Here is a 14,203-nt window from a genome sequence, read left to right as displayed (position 1 = left end):
CATAACGCTAAGAAACAAACGTATCTATCATATCAAACCAATGATTCCACAACAATTATTGCTTTAATTTACAAATAAAGTTACTTTTAAAATGGCATGGTACATGGACACAACAGAGTGACACGGTGGGAAGACTCAGGTTTGGGATTGGTACAGTGCAGGGTTAGGGAGCTGCTGCCCAGACTGCCTTGTCCTCATGGTGAGGACTAAGCTGGAACCCCAAGGCCACTCCTGTTGTCAGCAGCCCCACTTAGTACAAGATGCAAAAAAATGGGCTGACACCAAGGGCCTAAGATGAGGGAGTTAATATGTCCACTCAGGATCCTATCAGTTTTGTCCCCCACAGTGAGTGCCGAGTCCTTACCTCTGCCTCAGGGCTGTGGCCTGGGGAGAGCAGACCAGCCTGCTCCTCAGGGGATCGGGGAGGGCTGGGGACTTGGGCGGGACCTGGACAGAACAGACACAGGATTTATAAGAGGAAACAACACCCTGCCCTTCCCGCTGAGGGCTCCTCTCCCAGCCAGCTCTGCAGGGGGGTCACTGTTGGTCAACAGAAAGAAAGTCCTTTCCCAGAGTGTCCCTAGATGCCACCTCTGCTCATTTCAGAAGTATGGGCTTTTTTTTCACTTGTGCGATCTGTGTCCAAAGCTTGGAGATGTACCTTCTACCCTTTCATAGCTCCAGAGCACACACAGAAAGGGGCTGTTGGCCAAAGCCATGCGCAGGATCTGTGCAGAGGGAAGGGGGAAAGACAACAACAGGCAGAGCTGTCTGCCATTTGGAGGTTGGTATGCAGTGCACCAGCTCTGCTCCAGCTCTGCTCTGATGTCTTCGGTGCTGCCCTGTCCTTGCAGGCTCTCCACAGGAATTCTGGAAGCAGTTTCTGCTGAGACAACAGGCTTACCTCTCTCCTGGTGCCCTGGTATGGTGGCAGGTTGCTCCTCATTTTCCGATACCCTCAGCTCCAGCTCCGCCTCCACTGCTGCCTGGTGCTGCATGCGAAGCTCTGTTTCGGCATCTGATGGGATATCATCAGACCAGTGCTGATCTGGCAAAGGGAAGGGACAGAGCAGCACTTGAGTGAGGCCCTGCTTCTTTACCAGTCTCCAGCTGGCCCCAGAAAGTAGCCGAATCAGTTCATCAACTACAGCACCACTGCTTGATGTCTGGACACTTCTGTGTCCCAGCTAGGCCCTGCCTACTGGTCCCTACTGAGCTTCTGAGACTCAGAGCCTTTATTCTCTGCAACATAGCGCTCTCATCAAAGCCTACAGTGCTCCATTTCCTTTTCAAATACACAAGACGGTACCTGATAGATCACAACAGAAAGAAACATAGTGGGTGTGCCTGTGAAGGGCAGGCCTTACTTCACGGACTCACCACTGGTCTGTTTCCCCCAACACCACAGCGAGGTCTATGCTCCCTTATAGTCTTGCCTGGACTCGTCATTTCTCCCAGGCTAGTCCCTGCCACCCTTTCCCCAACCAACCAGCCTATAATTCTTAAAATACCATCTCTTTTGTAGCTACCTTTCAGAGGTCCACTGCATAAAGGCTCTTTTATAAAGCACCCAATCTGCTCAGTTTCTCAACCACAACTTAATGAATGCAGGCTATGCTGCACGGTGGCTGATAGGGGGAATGACACACATTCAAGTTAGCAGCAGACCAAGGAACACAACCAGGAGACCTAATGGCCACCTCTTTAGAGTGCCTTGCTTTTGCTTTAATGTATATTATCTTTCCCAAGTTCCAATTGCACAGTGGGGAAGAGAGTGATCAGCACAGTGGAGAGGGGAGGCTCTGGGGTCCCCCGTACCATCATCCAGCTCAGCACCAGTGTCCCCTGTGTCCCCATTCTCCGCTGCCTCCCCTTCTATCTCTGCCGGCTCCGAGTCCACATCTTCCTCCAGGTCATTCTCATCAAATGGGACTGTAAAGCAGAAACGTTCAAAGGAAGGAAGAAAAGGACAGGCAGACAGACAGAGAGTGCCTGTGCAGGTGGAAGCTGGTGGTGGTCTTCCCAGGGCTGCAGTGTGAAGACCATGAGGAGAGGCGGGGAGATGGACTGTGAAGTGTCTGGATTTGGACCCCAAGGTGGAAGTTGGTCAGCCTTGGGGGAGCTACACACAGTGTGGGTGCTGGTGAGGGCCCGGGGCCCTTCCTGAACACCCGGGACCAGCACTGCTCGACACCAGCAGGGCCCAGTGGAAAAGGAAGGGCAGCTTCCTCTGGTCACCTCCTCTTCCCCTGAGACTGCTGTTAAGTGCCTCGGTGTGAGAAGGGCAGAGGGGAAACGCTGCCTCTGCAGGCCCAGCAGCAATGATGACTCTTCTGCCAGCACGCCCTGGACCGCTTCACAGGCCATGTGCCATTTACTCCTCACAGTAATCACTCAGAGAGCCTGTGGCAAAGCCGAGGCCAGAGAGTTACGGGATTTACTCATGGTCATATTGCTCCAACTAGCAGCTGCAGTACTGTGTGTAGACGAAGTCACTGATGGATGAGGGACCAAAAGGATGGACCCCTGAGGGCACCCACCTCCCCTTTCAACGGGTAGAGGTGATATCTTTGCTTGGGATAATTTAGAGAAATGTTTTTTTTTAAGGCTTGAAGGAGAGGATGAGGGGATATGTAAAGTTCACTGTCTAGATGCAACACCAGCCCTTCAGTGCTGCAGGACAAGGCAAAGCACTCATCGACTTCTCTTTCCTCAGGAGGAAACAGCCCCTAAACACACACACACACACACACACACACACACACACACACACACTCAGACCTGTTCCCAACTTCTGCACACTTAGAACTCACACTAACAGTTTGGAGTAAGACAAAGCAATTAGGAAAGCAAGGTGTGCTACTTTATAGGATGCTGTGAGGCCCCAGTGTTACCCGAGACGGACAGGACCCATCTTTCAGGTGTCCTGAGGGTTTCTTCTAGGCTCCTAAGCACAGCCACTCTCACATCACTCCTAACGGTTCTCACTTCAGGAAAAGGGGTTACACTTAGGTTCGTATATACAAGGGCCAGAGGATCAAAGCCCAAGGATGGGCAGGCAGCAGAGGCACTGGCTGTGGCACAGCTCAGATTTTTTAAAAGGCTGTACCACAGTGAGAGGCCGTGTAACGGCTGGGCCCTCTCAAGTCAGTGCTCTCGTCACCGTCCAGTCTCATGAATCTGCATCGCTGGCACCTTAAGGATGTGCAGAGTGAGTGTGGCAGAAATGTCGAGCATGGATACCAGAGTCTGAATATGACGAAAATCCAGGAAAATCAAGTGACTACCTTTGGAGGCCGGGTGGGGAAGATAGGGAAGGGGCACTTTGAAGATGCTGGGGATGTGTGCTTTCTTGACCTAGTCACAGGAGTTTTTGTTAAAAAAAAAAATTACTGGGGTACCTGGGTGGCTCATTTGGTTAAGCGTCTGACTCCTGGTTTTGGCTCAGGTCATGAACTCAGTTTGTGGGATTGAGCCCTGCGTTGAGCTCTATGCTGGCAGTGTGGACCCTGCTTGGCATTCTCTCTCCCTCTCTTTCTGCCCTCCCCTGCTTGCATGCACACGTGGTCTCTCTCTCTCTCTCTTAAAGTAAATGAACATTAAAAGATAATTCCTTAAGCTGTATAATTAGCTTCCCACCCTTTTGTATACTCAGTTTATAAAAATAAGGTGATGATTTGCATCTAATTTTGGAGAACCATACAACATAGGTTTAGAATGGACTATGGGGAAAGATGAAAGAATTCCAGAATAAGTTCTAGGCTGGCAAATAGTTAATGTCACACTCCTTCTTTTGAGATACCAGAGCAGCCCATGGAGCTGGTAATGCCAAGATGCTTTCCTGTGATGGTGGCATTTGTTGGGGAAAATATTAGGGGTAAAACTACTCAATTATTTCCATTTAAAACCTTTGCACGATAACTTTGCTGTTGTAGTTCATCAAACACCAGGAAGTGAGATTTCTTAGGAAAAAACAAAAGTCTCTGTGCCTTCTCTAACCTGAGCTTCCTATCTGGATAACAAACTCATGGTTTCATGACACCATTTCTGAAGAGGCTGGACAGTTACCTCTCTTCCCCCAGAATCTTTCTCCTCTGGGAGTCACGTCAACCCGGTGGAAACAGAACCTGGGCTCATCCCGTCTGGGCCCACTGGGCCCAACACATATGCTCAAACAGATGTATGAGTGGCTAAGCATCAAGATGGCAATCTGTACTTCTGTTGGACAGTGCGCTGGACGCGGGCACAAAGGAGACCACACTGTTCAAGTCACACTGCCCCAGGTCAGCCTGACCCCAGCCCTGGTCCCTTGGCCCTCATGTGGTTCTCTGACTCGGAGTTGCTGCTAAGAAATGTCTGTTGTAGAGTCAGAAGGGTAACAAGTCTACAGTCCTTGGGAGTACCTTGAAAGGAACAATTGTCACATACATTAAAAAACAAACAAGTGAGAAATATCAATGCAGCAGCAGCAGAGGCTGGAGAAACGCAGCTTGAGGGATGGAACTGGGAGATTAAATCCAGGTTAAGATGGAGTGCAGAGTGCTAGAAGCTGCCACGCACTATGGAAGCTGGGAATCACAGACATACTTAGCTTTTGGTTTATTTCAGCTGCCAGCTGGGAAGTCTTGACACCTCAGCCTTGTCCAACCATCCTGGGAGATGTGCTAACATGAGGAGAGATGGCCAGCAGCTTCTGTTCACAGAGCTAAGGTCTGGCCTCAGGCTCAGCTCTCCCTATGGTTCTGTGAAGGTACCTCCTGACTTGTGTGCCTGTGTCCTTTTCTCCTGCTGCGTGTCAGGTCAATGGAATGGGCTGGTAAGAGGCTGGTGGTAAAGATCCATGAGCTCCAATCCTATGCATCCCAGAAGCAACCACAAGGACCATAGTTTTCAACCAGGGGGTAATGCTTCCCTTCTTTAAGTGGTACTGATATTGTGTAGGGCAGTTTTGGTTGTTGCCTTGATGGCCAGGGTGGGAGTAGAGGCTGTATGGCTGATGACATTTTGAGGGCAGAGGCCAAGAAAGTTAAATGTCCTCAGTAGAGGGGCGTCTGGGTGGCTCAGTCGATTAAACGTTCGACTTTGGTTCAGGTCATCTCACGGTTTGTAAGTTTGAGCCCCGTGTCGGGCACTGTGCTGATAGCTCAGACCCTGAAGCCTGCTTTGGATTCTGTTTTCCTCTCTCTCTTCCCCTCCTCTGCTTGCACTCTGTCTCTGTCTCTCTCTCTCTCAGAGATAAATAAACATTAAAAAAAAAAAATTTTTTTTTAATGTCCTACAATGCAAAGAACTGCCTGCCCCTTGTCAAGAACTGCCATCACCCATGCTGAGGAATACCTGTCCAGAAAAGTTTAGGAAGGACAACCAAGGTTTCTCAGCTATCTCTTGGCCTAAGTACTTACAGAAACCCCGCACATCAGTACGAACACCCAGCGGATGCTACATCGAGTTATACCCAGCCTGTCCCTCTACTGTTAGCAGAACAATCCTATGTTCTCCACTCTTCACTGAGGAGTCTTCCACAAGTCCCCTAGTACTGAATGTCTCCTCTGTACTTTGGTGGGTTTGTGGGCTATTCACCGATTCTTCTACTTTCACACCCAATTGCTACACAATTTAATCTCTACAGACTTTAGAAATCACTGCTAAAGATGTTCCTTTAGCTTTGGCCTTTACTCAACCTTTATTAGTAAAAAACAAGTTTATGTCCTGTCTATGCTATTGCTCTCCTCCGGATCTTCCCTGAAAGGCGTGGGGTGCGTGTCTGGTCCATGCAAGAATGGGCCGCCTGAGTGAGGCATGCATGTGCCCCCCCGCCCCGACTGTGGCATGCACTAGCAGCAGAACCAGAATTCTAGTGTTAAGGTACCAGCAGAGCTGCCGAGAGAGAGTGGTTATGGTGAGTGGGGAGAGAACAAACATCACCAGACTACCTCCGGAGACTGTCTCCAGCCAGGCCTGCACTGCTGCGCGGCGAATGGAGGGAAGGTCAGGCACTGAATTTAAAACAGACGATAGATACAAAGTTACACAGGAATGCGGGTTCCCAGTGAGGAGAGTCGAGGTCATCCTAAAGCCCCAAACAGAAGGGAACCTGACAGATTATCTAAGCCAGAGGCTTGTCCGGCAGCGATGAGGGGTCAGAGTCCCGCCGTAAGCCTGTATGACGGACGCTCGGGATGAGAAAAGAAGAGAGAAAACAGGGAGGGTCAACAGTGGCTCGAGGCTGCAGAGCTGCCCCATGCTGTAGGCCAGCCAGACGTCCCGGGTCAGTAGGGCTAGTCTCCTCACTCCCGTTGAATGGTTATACTGCTGCAAAAGTAGTTAACAGAAGGTGGTCTTGCCTAGAGGTGAAGATTTGGGGCCAGGGAGGATCAAATGTCCTCGTTAAGGGCTAAGTTTCCTGAAGGCAGAGTCCTGCAGGGTGTGTGGCCCCAACAGGCCTGAATGGAAATGTGAAAACGAGTGAGAGACAGAGGTTCATGACAGCAAGGATCCATATTTGGACGATAGGTCTGCTGAGGTCAAAGGTGTGGAGAGTGACACGGCAGCCGCTGCATCCCTCAGCTGTCTCCATTTTTTCCTTTTATTGCTTGTAATCATCTTCACCTTCCTGTGGAGCACAGGCCAGCTCACCTAAAACCTAGAGCTGGATATTACACTAGCTATTTTTAAAGGCCTCCTTGACATAAATCTCTTAAAACTTCATTTCAGTTCAAAATATACTGCCCCACCCAGTCCTGCCAATGTACATTCACACTCAGACACACCACAGGAGGAAAGCATCAGAACATTTTACCAAGTGGACAGAGTAACCCTGTCTAGCAAAATGGGGAAAGAAAGCAAATTCTTGGTTTTCCCAAGGTCAAGTTCATTTTACTATTTTGCGTCCATGGAGAAAGATCCCATAACCTCTTAACCCATAGAGAACTTTACATATCCTCAAACAAAAGTTAAGGGCAGTGGTCATGATTAACAATACCAGGACAACAAAATGGTTTGTTGGCTTTTACATTTTGATTAAACTGATGGCTTTGGCCCTACCAGAAGGGTCCTCTGTAGCAATGAGAGGGGAAGCAGGGACAGAGCTGCTCTGAGGGGCATATCGGGCCCTTGGATCTTGAAACAGTTACCTCTAGAAGTGGAGGACTCAGAGGTTGGTACCATTCGCTCCTCCTCCTCTTTCTCTCGAATATGTGTCCAGTGCACATCAGCCTGGATCTCCAAGGGGTCGGCTGGATTTATGATATGCTGTAGCCTCTGGCTCCCAACTAGTGTACCAGAGTCAGAGGTGGAGGAGATGAGGAAGGGAGAGATGGTGGAGGAAGGAAGCAGAAAATAAACAGTGAAGGGAAGGAGGGGATGAAACATCACAGGAAAGGAAACAGAAAGAAAAGTTACTGTATTTGCCAGGATCACTTTAATCAGAAAGAGGCAAAAATTGAGAATATACACGCGTGCGCACACAGACATGATTTCTACTCGTTCAGCTTGATTTTGTTGTTTCAAGCGTCACTTACACTGTTAATTTCAACGAAGTGAACCATATATCCCGACTCTAAACAGAAAGAATTCTCCTTTCTGATGCTCTTTTCATCTCATCTGCATTTGAGGGACCCAAATGCCAAGTCAGAAAAAAGAGCAGGTCACAACTGGCCTCTGGAGGGCCATTCCCTCTGGGTCACGAGTACTCTGCTGTTAGCCAGCACAGTGTGAGATCCCGAAGGATGCAACGCTCTTGCCCCTTCTGAGGATACACAGCATGGTGCTTACCGTCACCTGCCATGTTGACAGCTTCTCCTTTGAGATTTAAGCCAAGTGACAAGTGAGAGATGGGATGGGACAGTGTCATTCTGTCATGAACCACCTAACTCACGCAGGACAGAAATGTACTTTGTTGGTACTTCAGTGTTTATCTTTTGCAGCTAGAGAGAGAGAAAAAAAATCCCCCTTCCATAATAGGTCTCATGCTGCATGCAGGTCTGCGGCAGGGACACAGCTATGGGGAGAAAATGGAGACAGGGGAGGCAGTGGCTAGGAGAGGAAGCAGAGCTCTATCTTGTAAATTCCCAAGACTTTGGGAGTTCGTGGGCAGGAATAAAACAATACCTCTCTGCTTTTTCTGAGGTCAAAGCCTTTTTCTTACAACTCCATTTGGTGCACCACTGCTCCCCTCTGGACACAAGACCTGCCTTTTCCAGCTAAATGAGAAATCACCAGTAGCCCCTTCAGATTATTCCTGCTGTCAGAGCCCAAAGAATATACATGCAGCCTCTGCCCTGTAAGCTCCCTATAACCAGTGCTTGGACCATGCCATACAGTTGGGTTAAAATAAAGGGATAGCCAGCAACTTGGGGGAGGGGACATTTTGGGAGGGAAGATGGCTTTTCAGTAGCAAGAGCAGGTGCCACCTGATCTGAAGGAGTCTGGGATTCCTGATGGGAGCCCACTCTCAACTAACTGGACAGTTTGGCTTTGGCTTCATCACTATCACACAACCTCTTAATTTTTAAGCACTGGGGAATGTGATATGGACAGAAAGTACTAGTAAGATTACCAAATGTGGATGCGGGCACCATCCTGTGTTAAACGTGGGGTGGTAGCCCCGCATGCACTCTCTTGTCGGAACTACTGGTCTCTACGGATTCGTTTTTCTAAGGTCAGTTGGCTTTTATGGTGTTGGATGGGGCTGAATCACGGCAAAGTCACCCAATAGCTTGAATGTCACATGACTAAGGAAGGGAAGTCAAAGAGAAAAATGCAGACCGTTTCTTCATCTTCTAAGCCACAAAGAGAAGAGAGTGAGTCTTCTCCCTGGATAATGTTCTGCTTCCTGTTAATAAATGTAGCCTTGGGGACTTATCAGCCAGCATGTCCTCCTTTCTCAGAGAAATGTTACAAGACACAGTGGAGGAAGGTTCTGGGTACCTGTGCTGATGAAAACACCTGTGCTGGCTCCCCCACTTTTGATAGCTGTGACTGTGACATGATTTTTCAGCATTACAAGAGGCCGAGTCTTCGCTAGATGAGGGGACTTGCAGCAAAGCATACAAGGGGCCTACATGGGGCCACCATCATTAAGACTGCTTCTGGAGTCTTCTTCTCAGACTTCCCCTTGACTCTGCTTGTCTTATATGTTATTTGCTACATGACCATTCCCAAAGGCTGGGCCCAGGGACAGGTGCCCAACTAGGCATGTGCCAAAGCCTGTCCGCGCAGCTTTATAAAGCACAGATCTTTTAATGTGGGACCTGCTCTTGAAGGCAAATTCTGGATGGCTGCTAGGGAGCCAGGGTAGAAGGTGGGCAAGGGGCAGAGTGGGTACCTTTACATGTACCCGTATCTTCTTCCTTTGACAGATGCTGGAGCCACTGGCTTTGCAGGAGTTCTCTGTCCCAGGGGCAATACTCCCCTTCTACAGCAGGGGGAGCCAGACACCCACAAACACAGCATCAAGAATCCCGCGTGGGGATAAAGAGAAAAGAGAATGGAAGGGAGGAAAGAGAATAGAGAAGAGTTATCTTCAGGTGCAAGGCAATAACATCCTGTCACTGTCTACACAGCCATGGACGTCCACTGACCAAAAGATACACACACACCAAGGGCTAGGAACAAAGGCCCAGAGCTTGGCTGAATTTGTCGGTATGTGTTTCTGCAGTTAAATCCCATTCCCTGCAGGTTTGGTCTTGACACTAGTTCCAGATCCAGGAAATTAAGTCTGCATGAGGGAAAGCAGGGATAAAGTCTCCTGAAAAGGGCATAGGCTTTGACCCTAAGCTGTGTGTGGGGCTACAAGCCACTGAATGTGTGAATCACCAGATGGAGATAATGACAAAAACAAAGTACCTTTCCCCTGGATAAGCTGTGAGCACAATCACCACCTCTGACTACTAGGGACCCAGAGGCAGCCCTGGGCCAACCACAGCTCTGCACACACAGCAGTTATGGAGAAAAGAACCCAAGGTGCCAGCTTTCCGGCCTGGCCTCCTGCTCGCACAGACCTTACTTCTCATCACGGGGAGGAGGAAGGGCCAGGGCACCAAGTGCTGCCTCTGTGGGCCCCACCCCAGCCTCTGTCTTTGGAGGGAAGAGCGCAGGAGAACTAGGTCTAGAGAAGCCCCTTAGTGGTCTGAGGAAGAGCCCTGCCTCTGAGCGTTCACACTGGCCCTGGGCACCTTGGGGGCAGGGAGAGGCTGTGCTTCCTTCTTGTCTGCCCTGCCTCGGCAGTGTCTTGGGCTACACAGCTCTCAGGACCAGCTCAGTAATGTAATTGGGAAGAGCTCTGCATCTGGTCAGCACGCGGTCCTTCCTGTGCCAGACTGCGGGATAGGACTGGGCAGCCAAGCACATCGAATTCCAGGAGGAGCAGCAGAGCAATCTAGTGCCAACTCTACGAGGCCCGGGGCTGTCCAGAATCTAATGTGCTCCTCTGAAAACGGCTGGGAGGGATTGGTGCTTTAAAGGCCCATGTCCTTCTCTTCCATTCCATGTCCCCTGGAGAGAGAGCATGGCCGTGAATTAACATGGCACCATCGTCAGGGGGATTCAGGTCTCTACCTGCCCTAGTTTCTTCCTCCCCACCCTCCAGACCTCTGTGCAGACAGGGCAGGGAAAGAATGACCCTCTCTCTTACAGAGACAAAAAAGGATGCCCACCAAATTCTTCCTCATCACTCAAGGACACACACAGCCAGAGATGGGGGCAGAACTGAAACATTTCAAGTCCAAGGCAAGAGAACATTTCAGAGCCAACCAGAGTGACTTAATACTGGAACTGATGCTCCGTCTCAGGACACTGGTCCAAACATGTTACTACCTGTCATCGACTGAACCCTGTCTGGTAGGCACCTGGCCCCTCCTCAGTGATAGCAGCTCTGAGCAGAGTGAGATTCAGTGCTCTGCAGCCTCCAAAGCCCAGACTCTGAGTCAGGGAATCCTCTAGGAAGCTAAATTCCCTTTCTTTATTAAAATAAATTTCTTTAACAGAAACTAAAGGAAAAAAAAAAAAAAACAGAAAATGAGGAGAGAAGAATGAGTGACCTAATTTGATTGGAGTACTTATGCTGTTGACCCTTTGCCTTCCACTTCCAATATCTACTCAGAATGTGCACAAGGGACATTACTTCCACTGCCAATGGCCTCCCCTGCCCCCCAAATCTAAGGCTAGAGAGAGGCAGGAGGGATCGTCCCTAGTGCCATAGACGGCACATCGGTGTGACTCCAGCCACAGAAGCCTTACTCAGGCATGGAACAGAGTCAGAGTTAAGAGAAGAGATTTTTTTCTGACCTTCACTAGACTCTTCCTCTTCCTCCTCATATTCTTCCTCTTCCTCCTCCTCCTCCTCCTCATACTCTTCCTCTTCCTCCTCTTCATTCCCAGGCTCGTAGCTCTTTGAGGCCTCCAGCTCCTCTTCACTCTTTCCTTTCAGAAGGGCATGGATCCTCACAGCCTCCTTCCAAGGAACACCGCCCAGGTCGGAGGTGGGCAATGGCTCCTCTTCCTCCTCCTCCTCTTCCTCCATCTCGGACTCAGAACTGCTGTGGGGAAACAACCATACAACCAAAGTGAGGGAATGACAAAAACTGAGAAGGAGATGCTCAAAAGCCACAACCAGAGGCAAAATGTCCCAGCAAAGCAACTGCTGGGCAGGAAAGGAGAGAGGACATGCACAGAGGGGTGTGGTGTGCTTTTCTGCCCAGGTAAGACCCACAAAGGGAAGGAAAGAGAGTGAGTAGACGGCCAGAGGAAATACACATGTACAAGTAAGCCCTACATAAACCCACATGAGCAAACAGCTCAGCCTGGGCGGGGGCAGAAGGGGGGCTCTATTCAATGAACTGCAACTCCACCGAGTCCAGTTTCAGAGGCCCTCAGAGACAGTAGGAGGCACAGACTCATTTTGATATGAACTCAAGACCCTGGGAATCAAGAAAGGAGAGAAAGTCTCCTTTTATCATGATCTGTCTGGTTTGAGGAACTCAACTCTACTTGACTCAGGTGGGTTGGCAGGCTCTCCTGGGAAACATGGTGAGAAAGAAAAGCTGCCTCCAAGAGGCCTGAATCTTAGCCACAGACGGGCCGGCAATCAAGGAGTGTGTGCTGGAGGGAAGGCAGCACATTCAATTCCACAGTGTTCTTTAGTCCCCACAACGTGCCCTGCCCAGAACAGGATACTAGGGGAATACACAGTTAACACGGTAGCAAAGGCGCTGTTCACCACAAGGTTATAGTACAGGGACTATAGGGAGAGGGTGAAAACAAATATCCCGATCACTGGGGTCATCTCCCTGGACAACCAGCCACATTTTCTACCACCATTTCCTTTATGGCACATGGCCTAGCTCAGCTTGAAACAGGAAGCAGCACTACATGCGAGAAGACCCTTGCCGTGACCTGTGCAAGCCAAAACCGTGGATCTCCACCCTCGAGGCCACCACCTGGGAGCATTTCTATCCGCCTTTCCTGCCTGCAGAGTTAAGCAGTCGATAGGTGGTACACAAATAAAAGTGCCCTACAATATAGCTGTAAGGCAGGAAAAAAACCCCAAACATCATTATACAAATGAAGTTTCTCAGACCTGTTTCATGGTCTGATAATTCCCAAAAAGTCTTTTTCAGGAGAGGCTTTGCCCTCAGTGAGAAATGTGTCATTGACTGGGCTACAGGAAATTTGGCTTTTCCAATCAAGCATGGTCCAGCCTCTGGCATGAGAGAGCCTCAAACCCCAGAAGCATCAGGCATGGGATGGATGTCCAGTCCCATCTTCCTGTGATGGGGGGGGGGGTGCTCTCTCCCCACCCAGAGTGGGGCTGTGAATGTGGAGAGGGAATCAGTGAATACAGTGTGATAAGGTCAATGACACCTCACTACCAGTGTTATTATTAGTACCTGTGCAGTATAGAATTTACCTAACTCAAGGAGAGGTCTGGCCTTTGTCTTGGCTTCTGGGATGTAAACTCTAAGCCCTTGGAAGGTCTTGCCTGATGGGAATGTGTTTATTTCCGTATGATCCTTAGGTCATGGTAAGTAGTCTATAATGTGATTTAGGGTGAGGGCTGGCCACATCAGAAAGACCAACAATTTAGGGTGGGGGCATTGAGTCATGAAGTATTAGCTGGCCTGGAGACTGAGATCAATCACAACATGTTGCTAATCAGTTAATCTGTCAATTGATACCTAGGTAATGGAGCCCCAATAAAACCTCTGAACACCAAGGCTTGGGTGAGTAATACTATATGGGTTTTGTCACACGTTAATACCAAGAAAGTAACACTGTCCTGACTCCGTAGGGAGAGGACAATGGAAGCTCCACATCCGTATGTTCTTGGACTCTGCCCTGTGCACTTTCTTACTTGGCTGATTTCAGTAAGTATCCTTCCCTGTAATTAACCACAACCATGAGTATACACATTTTAGTGACTTCTGTGTGTCTAACAAATTATTGAACTTGAGGGTGGTTTTGAGAACTCTCAGACTTTAGTTGGGTCAGTCTGAGGGCAGCCCTGGGGGCTGTATGCCCGCCTACTTCTCAGGTGGCTGATTCTCAGTGTTACACTGGCTCTGCTGCTTACCAGCTGCATGACCATGAGCTGATTATTTATGCTGAGCCTCAGTCTCCGCATCAGTAAGGAGGCAATGTTCACATCTACCTTGTAGAAACGTTGTGAAGATTAGGGATTTTACTGATTTTTATAATGTTTGTGTTATACTCTGGGACTCTCGCTATTCACTTCTTTGTTTACCCATTTACATATTCATTCATTCATTCATTCATTCATTCAATGAACATTCTTGAGTACTTACTAAATCTCAACCAATGGATACAAAAATAAAAAGAGGCAGCTCCTTACTGTAAGCAGCTCATTTTGGTGAATACTACTTGATTCATTTATTCATCCATTCATCCATCCATCCACCCACCCACTAAAATTTACTGAGCGTCTTTTACTTACAATGCACTTCCTCCACATTGCAGAGAATACAAAGATCCTTATTCTCAAGGGAGATAAGATGCGAACACGGCATGATAAAATAAGGTAGGAAATAACTGTAGTGGAATGAAAGGTTGAGAGGAGGCAGTTTAAGGTGAGTAAACATAAGAATTTGGACCATGGAAAACTTGGCATCTGGATTTTGACTGTTTTTCAGTATTTATTTAGGTATTATTTTCATTTGTTTACTATCTTATTATTTAGCAACAATGT

General features: G+C 48.7%; 1 protein-coding gene across 17 annotated transcripts in view; it reads right to left on the bottom strand.

Annotated features, from left to right (window-relative positions):
• MICAL3 (microtubule associated monooxygenase, calponin and LIM domain containing 3) overlaps nucleotides 1-14,203 on the bottom strand; it is a 224,778-nt gene that overhangs the window by 30,016 nt on the left and 180,559 nt on the right. For 12 of the 17 annotated variants that reach the window (XR_007153765.1, XR_007153766.1, XM_047865310.1 and 9 more), the window contains 5 exons: nucleotides 11,287-11,537; nucleotides 7,134-7,271; nucleotides 1,819-1,932; nucleotides 905-1,048; nucleotides 365-447 (listed from right to left, as the gene is read on the bottom strand). Coding sequence is in view for 15 of the 17 variants with exons in the window: in XM_047865310.1 (XP_047721266.1) it covers nucleotides 365-447; nucleotides 905-1,048; nucleotides 1,819-1,932; nucleotides 7,134-7,271; nucleotides 11,287-11,537 (730 nt within the window). In the remaining 2 variants the exon portion in view is untranslated. Of the gene's footprint in view, nucleotides 1-364; nucleotides 448-904; nucleotides 1,049-1,818; nucleotides 1,933-5,933; nucleotides 5,997-7,133; nucleotides 7,272-9,325; nucleotides 9,416-11,286; nucleotides 11,538-14,203 lie in introns of all 17 variants that reach the window. The other 5 variants (XM_047865323.1, XM_047865315.1, XM_047865311.1 and 2 more) reach the window with 5 other exon arrangements.

This window comes from Prionailurus viverrinus, chromosome B4 (assembly GCF_022837055.1).
Source record: "Prionailurus viverrinus isolate Anna chromosome B4, UM_Priviv_1.0, whole genome shotgun sequence".
In the NCBI taxonomy this organism is placed as follows: domain Eukaryota; kingdom Metazoa; phylum Chordata; class Mammalia; order Carnivora; family Felidae; genus Prionailurus; species Prionailurus viverrinus.
The sequence above is the reverse complement of the archived record's forward strand: the minus strand, read 5'-3'. Positions and strand labels throughout refer to the sequence as shown.